Below are 13,531 nucleotides of genomic sequence, written 5' to 3' on the forward strand. Positions count from 1 at the left end.
CTATAAGCAAAAGAATATGATTCCTGTTTCCCACAATAAAAACTATGGTTATCAATTCATCTTTTAAGATTTAAAGAGAGTTATTTTCTAACAACATTATTTATAGGCTCAAATCACTACAGTTATTTTGGAAATAAAAAAAAATCATTATTATGAGATTGAAAGCAGATTCAGGTCAATGCAGTGTAACACTTTACATAGCAATCAAATAAATGTCAATACAAACAATTACTAAAGGCACCATATGACATTCCAATGGGGGAGAGGGAGGGAATTCTTCATTTTCTACTTAGACGCCTTGCTTCCTTTATCAGCAGATGGCAAACAAATTACTAGTTCAATCCATATGTCTGTATCTGATAGACAGTGTTTTACAAGTCTGAAATTAGTTTGAAACATTTTGAAGTTGGCCAGACTACAGAGGAAAACAGGATAACTTTGTCTATTAACGAAAAGTTGGTTTTGTCATAACAAATACTTCCACAAGCTACTACCCATCCAGACTCATTCAGTCGCTAATGGAATTGTACCCAAAGACATAATCTGTGTTTAACAGACTAACAATTTGTAGTTTCACCCATTCTGTTCTTCTGCTGTGCTCCAACATGTCTCCTTCCACTAGGTGAGGTTTACTAAGTGGTGCTGATGAAAGCAAGCAAGGCCATGAGAATGTTTTTGGTCGGACGGGTATCAGATCGCAAGGGCCGTTTGTGTGCAGGCATTCCAGAGCAAACCTGTCAGAGCAGAGACTGCAGACCAGCACCCTGGCTCCAACCATGGCACAGCACTGATACTGAGAACAAGACTGAGACATTTTTGCTTAATCTCTCCCCATCAGAAAGCCTCCATTTGCAATGCAGACAATGTATATTTTAGGAAAAGCAGATCAGAAAGCCTAGACAGTTTTTATAACAAAATGAATGGTTTGGTAAATTTCTTTCAAAAGACAGCTCCAAATCTGGAGAATTTTAATGGCTTGTATTGTAGTAAACTGTGAGTTCCACATAAGATTGAGGGGAGAGAGAGCCAAACCAAGCTAAAGAAGACAAGGAAAGAGTGGTTTCAGTGAACTTTCTTTGCAACCTGGCCAAGCAAAGGGGAAAGCAGACCTATACTGATAAAAACAGCTGACAGCACGGGTCTACAGGCATTCACAGCCAGGCAGAACAGCAGGCACATCCAGAAGCTCTCCAGGAACTTGGGAGCCCTTTGGTGTGGACTACTGAATGGAGTTCCAGTTCATTTCCCAATGCTTGCAAAAATTACTTTCTTTGCCAAGGACTTACAGAACCAGCACAGATAAAATATTTCTCAACTTAAGTGTTTTAAAAAATGTTCTTACCTTCCAACAGTGATGCACCTGGGGGACTGATATCCAAAATGGCTTACGCTTCACCTCTTAAGGAGGGTATCACTAAGAAAGCCCTCAAATACTTTAAGCAATGATTATGGTTTAACTCCAAACTGTCTATTTACTCACTGAAATAATGCATTTCAGGAAAAGTTTTTTCTAGAGGTCTACATCAACCCCAGCTTGGGGCAGTGAAGTTGAATGCAACACCTCTCCTGAGATACATGAAGTTGGTCACGAGGATTGATTAAAATGTGAGGAGTCGCTTACACCAAGAAACTGAGGGTCCAAGCTTAACAGGTATCAACTGTCCTCTTGATTTTTTGAGGTCCCTACATTACACATGATAGTTGTTATGGATAACCACTGCAAAGACCTGTACCCTTCAACCATTTAGCTCGCTATTAGAAGGCAAAAGCAAATCAATTAAGTGATGATTAAGACTACAGTCTTAAAGGGATTAAAAGATGTATTTAAAACTTCTGCTAAGCAGAACATAATTCTGGGTAATGGAAAAATCAGTAAAGTTGTAACACACTCTTTGCTTTAAAAATTATTAATATTTGTCCTACAAACCATTTTGCTAAATAATTACAGAAATTTTGTTTTCAGATGAAAACCTTTTTTCACTCTTAATTTAAATATAAATATAATTTTTAAAATTTAATTCTAATTTTTAACCTAATTTAAAATTAGTAACCATATACATGAATGCACACAAACATATGCAGGTGCCAAGATATTTACAAGCCTTGAAGCCTATAAGATTTTAATCACATTTTCCATTAAATCTCCTCACCATTCAAGCCCTGAATAAAGTAGGATTTATGAGAATTTTAAACAAAAGGAAATATTTAAGTTTCTAGCATACCTCAGTCAAATATAAATGTGTTTCAGTAATACACTAACAGGTACTGTGCTGTCAGTGGAGAGCTTTATAGATGTTTTGTTTTCTTTATCAGTTGCAGGGAATAATGTCAAAATAATCACCACAGATGAGTCCGTAACTGAATTGTGAAGAAAACACTTTTCTCAAAAACAGGTTGACCAAATTTATTCTGCACAATAAGAACTTTTAAACAGGTCTGGAATACATCCATTTTAGGTTGGAAGAAGAGCTGCCATGAAACATTGAAAAAATATAAAATATAACTCAGTATTTTCTAACTCAAAAGCATAAATCCATGAACATTAAAGCAATTACTATCAGAAAAAAAACCCTCATAAATATGTAAAGATATTATTCTCCATATGTCTTATAAAGGGGATAATAGCGGTATATTAAGTTTTGCTTTGATTTGTAAGCTTTCACCCTGTGGTGTTTGCCCTACAGCCTTTTAGTCATGTACAGACTGGAGTAGCGAGAGCTTTGAAGTGCCCAACTTCCAGTGAACTTACTAACATTTTTTAATAAGTCTTAAGAGGTCTGTGTGTGATTTACTGTAATTTCAGAACAAGCTCAGAAATTCACCCTAACTTGGAAAGAATGGGAGAGTCATTTGAGCACATTATCACTGTTGGGGCACAGGGGAAGAGAGGCATGAAAATAATCTGGAACGTGATCAAGTCTAATTCAAAATACTGTGTATATAAATGATGATACTGAGAACTTTATGGGCAACAAGACAGTTTTGTATAGACTATTTTTTTTTTTTTTTGCAACCAGTAAATATAGTTTAAGTGATTCACAGCCAATTTTTATAATTGCAATGGAGCAGCTGTGATCAAACTCTATTTGTAGCATCATAATAAATTTGCCCCCCACCTACTAAAATTAGTTCTAAGCATCCAAAATTCCCATTTGAACATCTGACTGAACAAAACAGCCATTGCTCCATGCCAAAAACTGGAGGAAATAGACCTAAAATATGCCATTTTCTCACCAGAAATTGTAGGCTCCCAGAATAACATGTGAATTAAAACTCATTTCAAGCTTGTTTGCATTGCTTCTCATTCCCATTCATAGCAAATTTCTTGACAAACGTTCTGATTATTTCTCTTTTTTCCTCACTTTTTTTTAATTTAAACACAATTTTCAAATCACAGACAGTCTTGCAAGGAGAAACAGCTGATAGTACAACCCATCTGAAAATGAAGAGGATGGAATTTTACTCTCAGCAAGTGCTGGAGGCAACTTACATGATTAAAGACTGCACTGTAAGCCATTGTTAAAAGACTTCTTTCCGTAAGTGAAAATGTGCAGTTTGCTACCATACACATCAGAGGCACATAAACCAAAACGAGGTCAAAGTCAACCAAAAAATGCAAATGTCTCGCTCCAAAATTCCTGCTTTGGCTTCCCTCCCCCACCCGCCCCCAGACTGAAGAAAAGAATAGAAATTTTAACCAAGTTAAAATTAAAATTAAAAATCTGTTTTTTCAGTTTTTGTTCTTTCATTGGTATGCTTGACAAAGTTTGCATCATCACACTCAGAGAATATCGATGCAGGATGCCTATGAATCAGGCTCTTCTTGGTGTGACTATCATAGTACTGTTGCACAATAGAGTTTAACGCATCGCTCTTCACTCTTGCCCTTTAGATGGGAAATTCCCTTTTTACAGACAGAATTAGGAAACTATGGCCTAGAGCAGCCAAGAAGACATAGGGAATTAACCATCTAACTAGGACAAACATGATTCACCAACCTGAGATTTTAAAATCTCAGGCAGTCCAGGGATACACAGACTCAGCAAAGATTTCCAAGCCTGTTCACAAGCTGCCTGCAAAGTGCTGCACAACCTGGGCTGCCACCACTCCATTTGTTTCAGAAACCTAATACTGTACACAACGCAAAAAAATATATTCCTCCTCTCATCTTTATGCTAAAAATATATATACTATCTGAACTCCAAATAATGTAATGTGCAACAGGAATACATGTATTTATGGATTTATATTACATACACATATGATTATATCACCACAACAAAGACTGTAATATTTTCTAAAATACACATATATGCTACTAAAAAATATGCTTAGAAAAACATCAGCAAGAACCATTTAGCCCCTGTAAAGCCTCATTTCAAAAACAGAACTTGGTGGAAGAAGCAAATTAATTATATTAAGCAGGAAATTGTTCACTAAATCAATTGGGCTACATTAGAGACCTGAAAATTAAGACTAGTTCCAAGGTGACCATATGCATATTCTGAGGAGTGCCAAGGTAACAAAAGACATTCCAGAAAACCTTTTTCATATCTTGCACACACACATGCACACACATATATATGCATATTTCTGTTTCAGCACACATCTGTTCATCTAATAGCTATTTTCCATAGTTGTTTTTAACTGGCTCTATTATCAGCCCTAGATACCCCCATGACAAAAATCACAGCATGTATGTGCACCATTTATTCATAAACCTCTTTATAAATCCTTAGCATTTTGAATTTGTTCGGATGTGGATAGCATCTGGATTCCTTCAAATCAATTATAACTACAATGCTCCCTTTTTAGTCCAATAAATTAAACATTTATTTGCTGTTGTAAGATCCCTCCTCTAAAAGAGTGTATTTATTATGTCTTTTAATTACCAAATACATCTAGAGGATCATCTGAAATTCAGTACAGAAAGCAGCTCTGCACTTCCAGATGCTAGAGGTATCTTCACATAGATTTTCGCTGTTCAGCACCATGGTACTTCAGGCAAAAATGGAATTATGTACAGTCCTTGCCTGCATTCATCTGTGAAATTTAATTTTCCATTGAAAATCTACATGTTAGCAGCAAGTTCTGTCCTCAAGCATGAATGTGTGCTTCTTATTGGATCCAGTTTGGCAAAGATTATCCTTAGTTTCTAAATAGAATTGAAGCTTCCATTTCACTTCAGGTATACATCTATTGCTAAGTATTACTGGCAATACAGAATAATAATAGAGCTGTATAATGGTTATAGTTGCACTTAACTTTTCAAAACTTTGGTAAAGCTCAACTAATTCTTTAATTTAGTCATTATGCAAGAAGCTCCATTTACTTACTTCCCATTTTAAACAAGGCTCCCCATTGACAGTTCTGTGAACTGTTTAGACTGGAGGGAGCTGCTGCTGCACTGTTGGCCTTTGCAATGCCCACAGTTATGCCCCACACATGGATGCTTTAACCAAGCTGCAGTCACTGTCAGTACAATTTAAAATTTAAAAAACCCATCAGGAATGTACTTGAAGATGCTAAAAACACTATCTGCTAACCATACCAGTCATACCTACAAGAAAAGCATTGCCTCACTGCATGTGCCCAGTTCGGGGCAAGAGGCACGAACAGGGGCTGTGGGACTGGGCTGGTCCCAGTGCCAACATGGGCAGCTCCATGGCACAGAGGGGCTGAGCCGGGAGGGAGAGCTACAGGCCCCAGCCCAGGGCAAGGGAGGCCTGGCTTGACCTGCAGTGCACTGAAGGGCTCCTGTTCAGGCCAGGGGACAGTGTCAGGAGTCCCCTCTGTGCCCAGACCGCCATCCAGGCCAGAGCAGTGGGGGTGGCCAAGGAGCAGTGTGCCAAGGAACCAAGGATACTCCCACCCTCATGCCGAGTCCGATACTGCCTCTCCCCATGGCAGTGATGGCACAGAGCAGCTGCCACATACATCAGATTATCTTCACCCAGCAAACCAAGCCCAGGTGCAGGCACGTCAAAACAGTGCACAGACACTTCTCGCTCTCACCCTACACCAGGACATCAAATACCAGACCAGAGAGAGCAAAAGAGAGCTCCTCCCACCTGAATTAGGAAGGAGCATATAAAATTGAGCTAATTTCATGTGACACTGATTGTCCATCTGTTTTGGCCCCACAGTTCAATACAAGAAAGAACTCTTTTGCTCTCATCTGCATTTCGATCTCATCTATCCAAATGCAGCAGCTTGTTTTAAATCAAGAATTATCTTGGTTCTCCCTGTTTGAATCATTGTTATTGATCATAGCAACTTCAATAAACCCTGCTGCTTACCCAACGGCCTGGGGGCCCTTACCCATCTTCCCAGCCCTTTGTTCCACATACTGATTCACCTTTTCATCAAGGATTTTGACGCAGCTGCTGCCCTTTCGCATTATTACGGTGCCCCACCCAAATAATGATTTTATCACTTAATTCTCTTCCAAACCACATTTCGTAAAAGGGAGACCAAAAAAAAAAAAAAAAAAGAAAGAAGGAAAAGAAAAAACCCTATGCCCTGCCGAGTGGGTAAACATGGATGAGGTGGGGTTGTCTCACCACATGACAGACACACCCCACACAAAAACCAGAAACATGCCTTTCATTGGGCAGGTTAACATTTTTCTAAAAGTTACTTTCTAGTCCTATCTGATCCACTGTCAGGATGAGTAATGCAAAACATTCAATTTCTTATGGGTTTGGTTCCAGTAGTTACTAAAAGAAGCCAAGTACATGTTTGTTTCTAAACTACTTGAAAACCTTCAGAAAGTTACTTTAGCTTCATTCCTGAGCCCTTCACCAGAATATGGATTTTACCAGCCCGTTTTGCACAGTCAACACAATGCTTCAAAACTATTTATCTTCAAGTACTAACTTTATTTTCTCATTTTCCTTGTTGGAGGATTCTTGCCATTTTCCAGGATGTAGTTAAATGTAAAAAAGTAGCCCACTGACTCCCCAGGCAGAGACTTGTAGAAACAGGTGCTTTAAAAAAAAATGAAAGACTTTGTCAGCTCTCTGACCTTCCAGAGCTCTGTGCATTAGTAAGACACAGTGCCTGCTGAGTTCCCCTCAGCTAATTAAAGGACCCGTATGGCAATGAATGGCCTTGACTATAAATACTTCCTGAAAGATCTCTAACAGAGTCAGAGGAAATGGGAAAAAAATGAGATGCAGCTACAGAGAAACTATTTTAGATGTTTCTTGTTTAAAGGGCTGCTTTTTCTTTCCTGAAGTTGCTTAGGGATGAGATGCAGTACCCAAGACTTACACCAACTTAAATCTAAGAAGTGTGATGCAATTATATGCATTAAACTTAATTCTGTAGATATACCATTAAGATGCTACTATGAGAAGGTGGAAATGGGACACAATGCCAAAGAACACAAAAACTTCCACCTGTCACCCTGGAGTGGCCACTGAAAAATCACATTTAAATGAAGATCCCACTCCGCGTGCTTGAACCTTCTCATGCTGCTTCTTGTTCTCTCGGTAAAGGCAGCAGCAGCAGCAATATTTCTACCAACATCAGAGAGGCAGGTTTTACCTCAAATGTATGTAATCCTTCTAGCCAAGAATTGTATGTGCTTAGAGAAGTCTTTTGGAAAGCACAAAGGACAGCTCAGCAGTTCCACTGCTTTGCAGCTATCTGGTATCCAGCTCTGTGGATACCAGGAGTCAGTACTTGATAATAGGAGAAATGATGTTTTGCCACTAGGAATTGTGTCTGATATTTACTACACTGATATTAAATCAATTATATATAGATTTAATAGTTTGGAAAAAAACTATTAAATCTACATATAATTAGCTCTGTCAGTCACCCACACAGGAGAATGCAAAACAGGGAGAGGGGAAATAACTTTTTCTAATTCCCTGTCTCCCCCAAATTTAAAGCTGTATGACCAGCTTTAGCCAGAACACCATATGAAATACCACAAGAGCAAATATCGCAGACAAAAAAAAAAAATCTCTTTTTAAAGTAAACGAAAACTTTTTTCAAATGCTGTGATTTCCTGTAGTGTGTAAACAGTCTGATCATTATGGTGCAAAATAATCTCAGTTTAATAGAAGAGTCAGTTTTATCCTTTGCCCCATATAAAAAGCTCATAGCAAAGGTTAACATAACCTCAGACAGATATTTAACATTACAGCCTGCAGTATGCTTTTGATAAAAATCCACACTACTTCTGCAATAATGTAACAATCTGTCTCACTTTGACAGTATACAAATCCCTCCATGAACTATGATTAATACACAAAGTATTCTCCTTGCTGTCTGCAGGTCCATGTAGCCCCAGAGGACAGACCCACTGACCTGTGTTATTCTGCATCTCTGTTGACTAAACTACTATGTCTATACCAAAACCTTTAGGTGGGCTAACTAGGTCTGTGTGTAGGTTTGAAGGCTCAGGCTACAATTCCCCATTTTGTGGCAAACTTTATTCTGCAGTGTCCATACGCACCAAAACAGGACACTTCATTTAAAATCAGTTTAGCAAAAACTTCCTGCTGTCCAAGATCTGCGCTGTCAAAGCATTAAACAATCTGCCTGGCCTGGAGTCTGCTGGCTGCCAATGTGCCACCCAAAAAAAGGAACATTTTTGCATCTCAATAGACCTTCCAGTATCAACAAATCTTTAAACTAGAAAATCAGCTACTCTAAGGAAGAGCAGAAATAATGTCCACATTGTACCACACTGAGGTACATTTTTGGTAATTCCTATTTGCAAAACATACCAATCCGTTGTAAGTACAGCTGCTGGAAATATTTTAATAAGAAAAAGAAATTAAAGCTATTCACAGAAGTGTACCAAGCCCCTGAGAAAGATTCTGTTACACACACAAAGCTTGGAAGCATTCTCAGGGAAAAAGGTGCATCCACTGCACATATGTGTTTGCACCATCTCCAGCTCCCAACAGTCACAAGCAATTCAGTTTTTTAGCTTCTAAAAATAACAGAAATCTTAACCCAATGACTCCCACAAATAATCTACTGTAGCACAGAGTCTGGGGAGGGACCATGGCCATCATGTATGGAAGGAATGCAAGAAACAGCATATAAATGGCTTAGACTACATCCAAAAATTACCCCAAGCGATTTCCAAAAATTAATTATCCTGTAAGCATTAGGAATTTCTGTGGGCCATAGTGTATTTTCACCCCTTCTCCAGTTATTTGTATTATCTCTGATATTTTACCAAAATGCTAATCGCTCCTAAATTTGCAGTATCAACCTCTATCTATATGAAAAAATGTGAAAAAATCTGATTTCCACCTTCCCTTCCTCCCATCATCAGGAACATAAAAAATTAAAAGCACATGGTATTGCTGCTACTGTCAAATCATTACAAATCATTTGTAAAAAGCAGAAGCACTTTATAAATAGCCAGTACAACCAAAGGGATGTGTTAGGGATTTTCTTCTTCAGTCCATTTCTCAGTGTTTATTCACTGAGTAATCCCAAATTTTTGGCTTCCTCTGTGTCAATCTTCAGGGGGAAAAAAATGAAGGTGTTCAGAGTGATTTTATTATAGGTTTTGTTTCCTAGTCACCAGTCGTCCTGGGATACAGTGTTTTGCATAAGCATTCATTATATGATACTAGAAGGATGTATTGATTTAACACTTTGCTTTCAGAGAGGACCAACTTTTATACAGCATTAGCTACACCTACAAGCTATTTCACATTAGAAAAATAAATGTAGCCAAAAGTAGACAATAATGAGAGATTTGCTTAACAGTACAGTGTATTTTTTTATTTCAGAGGATTACAAAAATTAGCTTTTTCAGGAATGGATGGTAAGTTCTTTTCTGAACAATTTTTATTTCTCTCTGGGCCAACTGAGCTTCCAGGCATACGTATCTGTATGTCAGATAATCCTTAACACTAAGATCCCAATGGTCAAGCTGACCATCACTTTGCCTTCTTATTTATGGCTCCAGTACTGCATACCCTAACTCTGTCTGCAGAAAACTAAATCAAGAGCAAATTAAAGGAGTTGGGTTTCTGTGATCTTTTTCACAGATTGAGAGGAAGATGAAACTAATATCACTCACAGAATCACACTCCCACATCTCCTTCAGATCACCCCTTACCTTCAAGAAGTTTCAATTCTCCTTGTTTTCTCTATCTATCAATCATGATGAAAAATGTAAGATTAGGGAGTCTGTTCAGCAGATGAAAAAAGTTAACCTCCTTTCCCCCACTTTTTAAAAAATATTTCAAGCTGACAAAAGCAACTTGTCCAATTTTCAAAGAAAAGTGAAAATTCAAATATTATCACTAAGGAAAAGACCCAGACAAACAAGTCCTTGGCACAACAGAGTTCAAAGAGCATGGCAGCTGAAGGTGTACACAAAATTAATTCCTGTTCAACGATGTTGATATGGTTTTATGAGTCCCTATAGACATAATCTGCTAATATATCATTACAGAACATAAAAGAAAAGGAGGGCTGTGCACATTTTAAAATGCAAGGAACTAATTTATATGCACTGTTACTACACAAAAGTAAGACTTTTTTTTCAGAAAAGTATGGAAGAGACAGGTTTTTCATACCCAGAAGTGATGAAACTATTTCCAAATTGATAAAGTACTAATGAAAAAAAAGTATAAAAAAGTGGTTTTGTGTAAAGGCTTTAAAAAAGCATCTGAACTTATTTTTAAAAAGGGCATAGGAAGCAGTCAGCCTACAGTTTCCCATTCTACATTCAGCAGTGGCTAAAACAGGTAATATAATGGCCTTATTCTAATGCTTCCTAAGATTTTCGATCCAGCTACCAACCAAATTAAGACCTTTAAGAGCTGATTCTGCATACTATAGTGTCCCTTTGCAAATTCTTGTTTAGTTGTCTTTCCTCCTCTGGCAGTCAAAAAATAAATTAAAATTATTTGTATTTTGATAAACCACAATTTAAATGGCTCCTCTGGCCAACCTGTCTGCACATGGCTAAGACCCAGTACAAGAACTGAAGTGGGATGTAACTAACATCATATGTACAGCATGAATTCCACTGCTGCCTGGGTTTATTTAAGTATTTTAATACATATTTCCTAATGGAGGAGAGAAATATAATATTGCCATCCACAGTGAGCACACACCCAGCAACATACCTGTCATACTGTAACTGCTTTTCATACACTTGAAATCCGAGAACAATAACTAAGGTACAAAAGTTTGTGGTCCCCCTAAATTGCATGCAGGGTTTAAATTACAGACACTCTATTTGATAATTAGAATATGTGCAATATTTTTAACACCACTAACTGCATTTAAAATATCTTTGAAGACACCTATATGTACAGAGACAGATAAACCTGTGTATAATCTTAGCAGACCATGGAATAAAACATTTATCTTCCTTTTTGTCTTTTTCTGATGTGTTACACTAATGGATGCTATGGTTATAAATGCTGCTACAAAAGACAATAAAGGAAACCAGCAGATCATCACTTCCATTCAGAGCTTTGTCTGCAGACTGACTGCTCCTGTGGCAAGTAGCTATGAATTCAGATAGAGACCTGCTCCTGAAAACATGTGATGACTTCAGGAGAAAAGCATTTATTTGTCTCCCTGTTCAGCTCCTCAGAATGTGAGAGCTTTTCTAACCTCAGTTTACTCTACAGTGGGAAAAACACACCTTGATGGATGGGAAAGTTCCTTGTATATAGATCCTTTTCTTTTAAAAAAAAATAGGAATTATTTGATGTGACAAATATTTGCCTTCTCTTATCATGTGAGATCCTTCCTTTTCTTTTTCTTTTGCTTCCAAGGCAACCACACAAGTGTCAAAATTTGTATATAATTACGTTGCTTCACAAAAAAAGGTTACTTTTTATTAATATTTAACTCACGTTTCATGTTCTAAGATATGTAGTAATATGAAATCCTGCTTGAGTGCAAACTGTCACACCACCACAAAATTTAAGAGGTGATTAGTTGTTTTAGTGTAACAGATGTGCAGCCTTCTGGGGTTCTAAACCTCCCTTCCTCAAATGTATCACCAACCTGCACAATTAGCAGGGATGATTAAACAAAATTCAATCAGAGCTAAATAGCGATAGCAGAAGCTTACTAATACTACATCAATATATAGATTGCTTTATGTGAACACCTTGGTAAATTCACCTGCCAGTTTGGCTCTACAAATTCAAGTCTTTCCTTGACTTTTTTTTTTTGTTTCCATGCACTAAAAGAACCCCAACCACATTTGCATGGCCAATCAAACATAACACATATGCAATAATAAAGAGCAAGAGGGGGAAAAAAGTTTCCTACCCGTAATAAGGACTGGGATTCGTCCTTTGCCTTGCCATCCCCGGATCCAGAGTAGGGCTGGGTGAGCTGCCCGGCTTTCTCTGCTGCTCCGGCTGGGACACCCTGCAGGAAACCCTTGCTCTCCACTGCCAAGCCATAAATGGGCCTCGCGAGATGGGCAGCTTCTACATTTGGACTATCCCTTAAAGGCTTTGGCTGCTCTTGACCAACAGACACTGGGGTCAGTAAGCCTAGACTGGTCTGTGTGTATGATGGGCTCCCCCTCAAAATGTCTGTTCCTCTCCAGGACACATTGCGAAGATCATCACTGGGACTGTCAGTCCAGCCTTTCTCCTTGAGCACTTCCTTATCTTCTATCTTTTCCCTCTTCACTATGCTGTCAGATATGGGCTCTCCTATTTTGGGATCTGGATTAATCAGACTGTAGACCTTAAGGTCAATTTTTGGCTCTTCCTTGATAGACGAAACGGCATGACTGTCCTCCCCATTGGCTGTAGTGATGTCCATTTCCTGACAGTGCACAGTGTTGAAGTGCTCTAGTAGTGACTGAGTGTCAACAGCTGTGAAGCTGCACTGACGGCATTTGTAGCAGTTGTGTACTCGCCTGGAAGAAAACAAGAAGCAGATTAACAGGAGAGTCACCCCTTGGCCTTCCCTCTCACAGTGGTTTTACCTACCAAGATTAAGAAAATAAATCAAACTTACACTATGACCCTCTAAATAAAGCAAGCAGGTTTACTTTGGTGTCTTATACAACAGGGCAAAAATACTGCTGATTTTTCCCCCCATGCCTTGCAATGGCCTCTTATCGTGCCTTCACATTCCACTGCCTTATTCTAAACTTCATAACATTTTCACCGGGATTTTGTGTTTTTCCTCTTCAGTTTTCTGCAATACACTTCTCACTCTCTACTGCAGCAGAAACACTAAAAAAAAATGTATTTTTCAAACAAAATCAAATAGAAGAGGATAGTTCTCTTGTTATTAAAAAAAACCCACTTCATATAATACAGATATATGTTAGAAAGTTAAACTGTTTTAAAAAGTCCTTTACTTTCCACCAATTCCATATATTTTTGCTTGACAAAGATGATTTTGAATGGAGCTCTGGTTAACTTATGGATAAGAATACACTGAAGGACAGAAGGTTTTACACAACAGACAGTAGTGTTTGGTTTTCTGCAGACATTTTAACACAACTTAAAAAGATGCTGTTCTAAAAGAAAAAGCACAGGCTGTGTCGCCG

General features: G+C 38.1%; 1 protein-coding gene across 3 annotated transcripts in view; it reads right to left on the bottom strand.

Moving 5' to 3' along the window:
• The window catches only part of TRPS1 (transcriptional repressor GATA binding 1), a 210,520-nt gene that overhangs the window by 133,508 nt on the left and 63,481 nt on the right, over positions 1 to 13,531 (bottom strand). For all 3 annotated transcript variants that reach the window (XM_069005364.1, XM_069005362.1, XM_069005363.1), the window contains one exon: positions 12,286 to 12,889. In XM_069005364.1, the coding sequence (XP_068861465.1) occupies positions 12,286 to 12,889 (604 nt within the window). The remainder of the gene's footprint in view (positions 1 to 12,285; positions 12,890 to 13,531) is intronic.

This window comes from Aphelocoma coerulescens, chromosome 2 (assembly GCF_041296385.1).
Source record: "Aphelocoma coerulescens isolate FSJ_1873_10779 chromosome 2, UR_Acoe_1.0, whole genome shotgun sequence".
Classification (NCBI taxonomy): domain Eukaryota; kingdom Metazoa; phylum Chordata; class Aves; order Passeriformes; family Corvidae; genus Aphelocoma; species Aphelocoma coerulescens.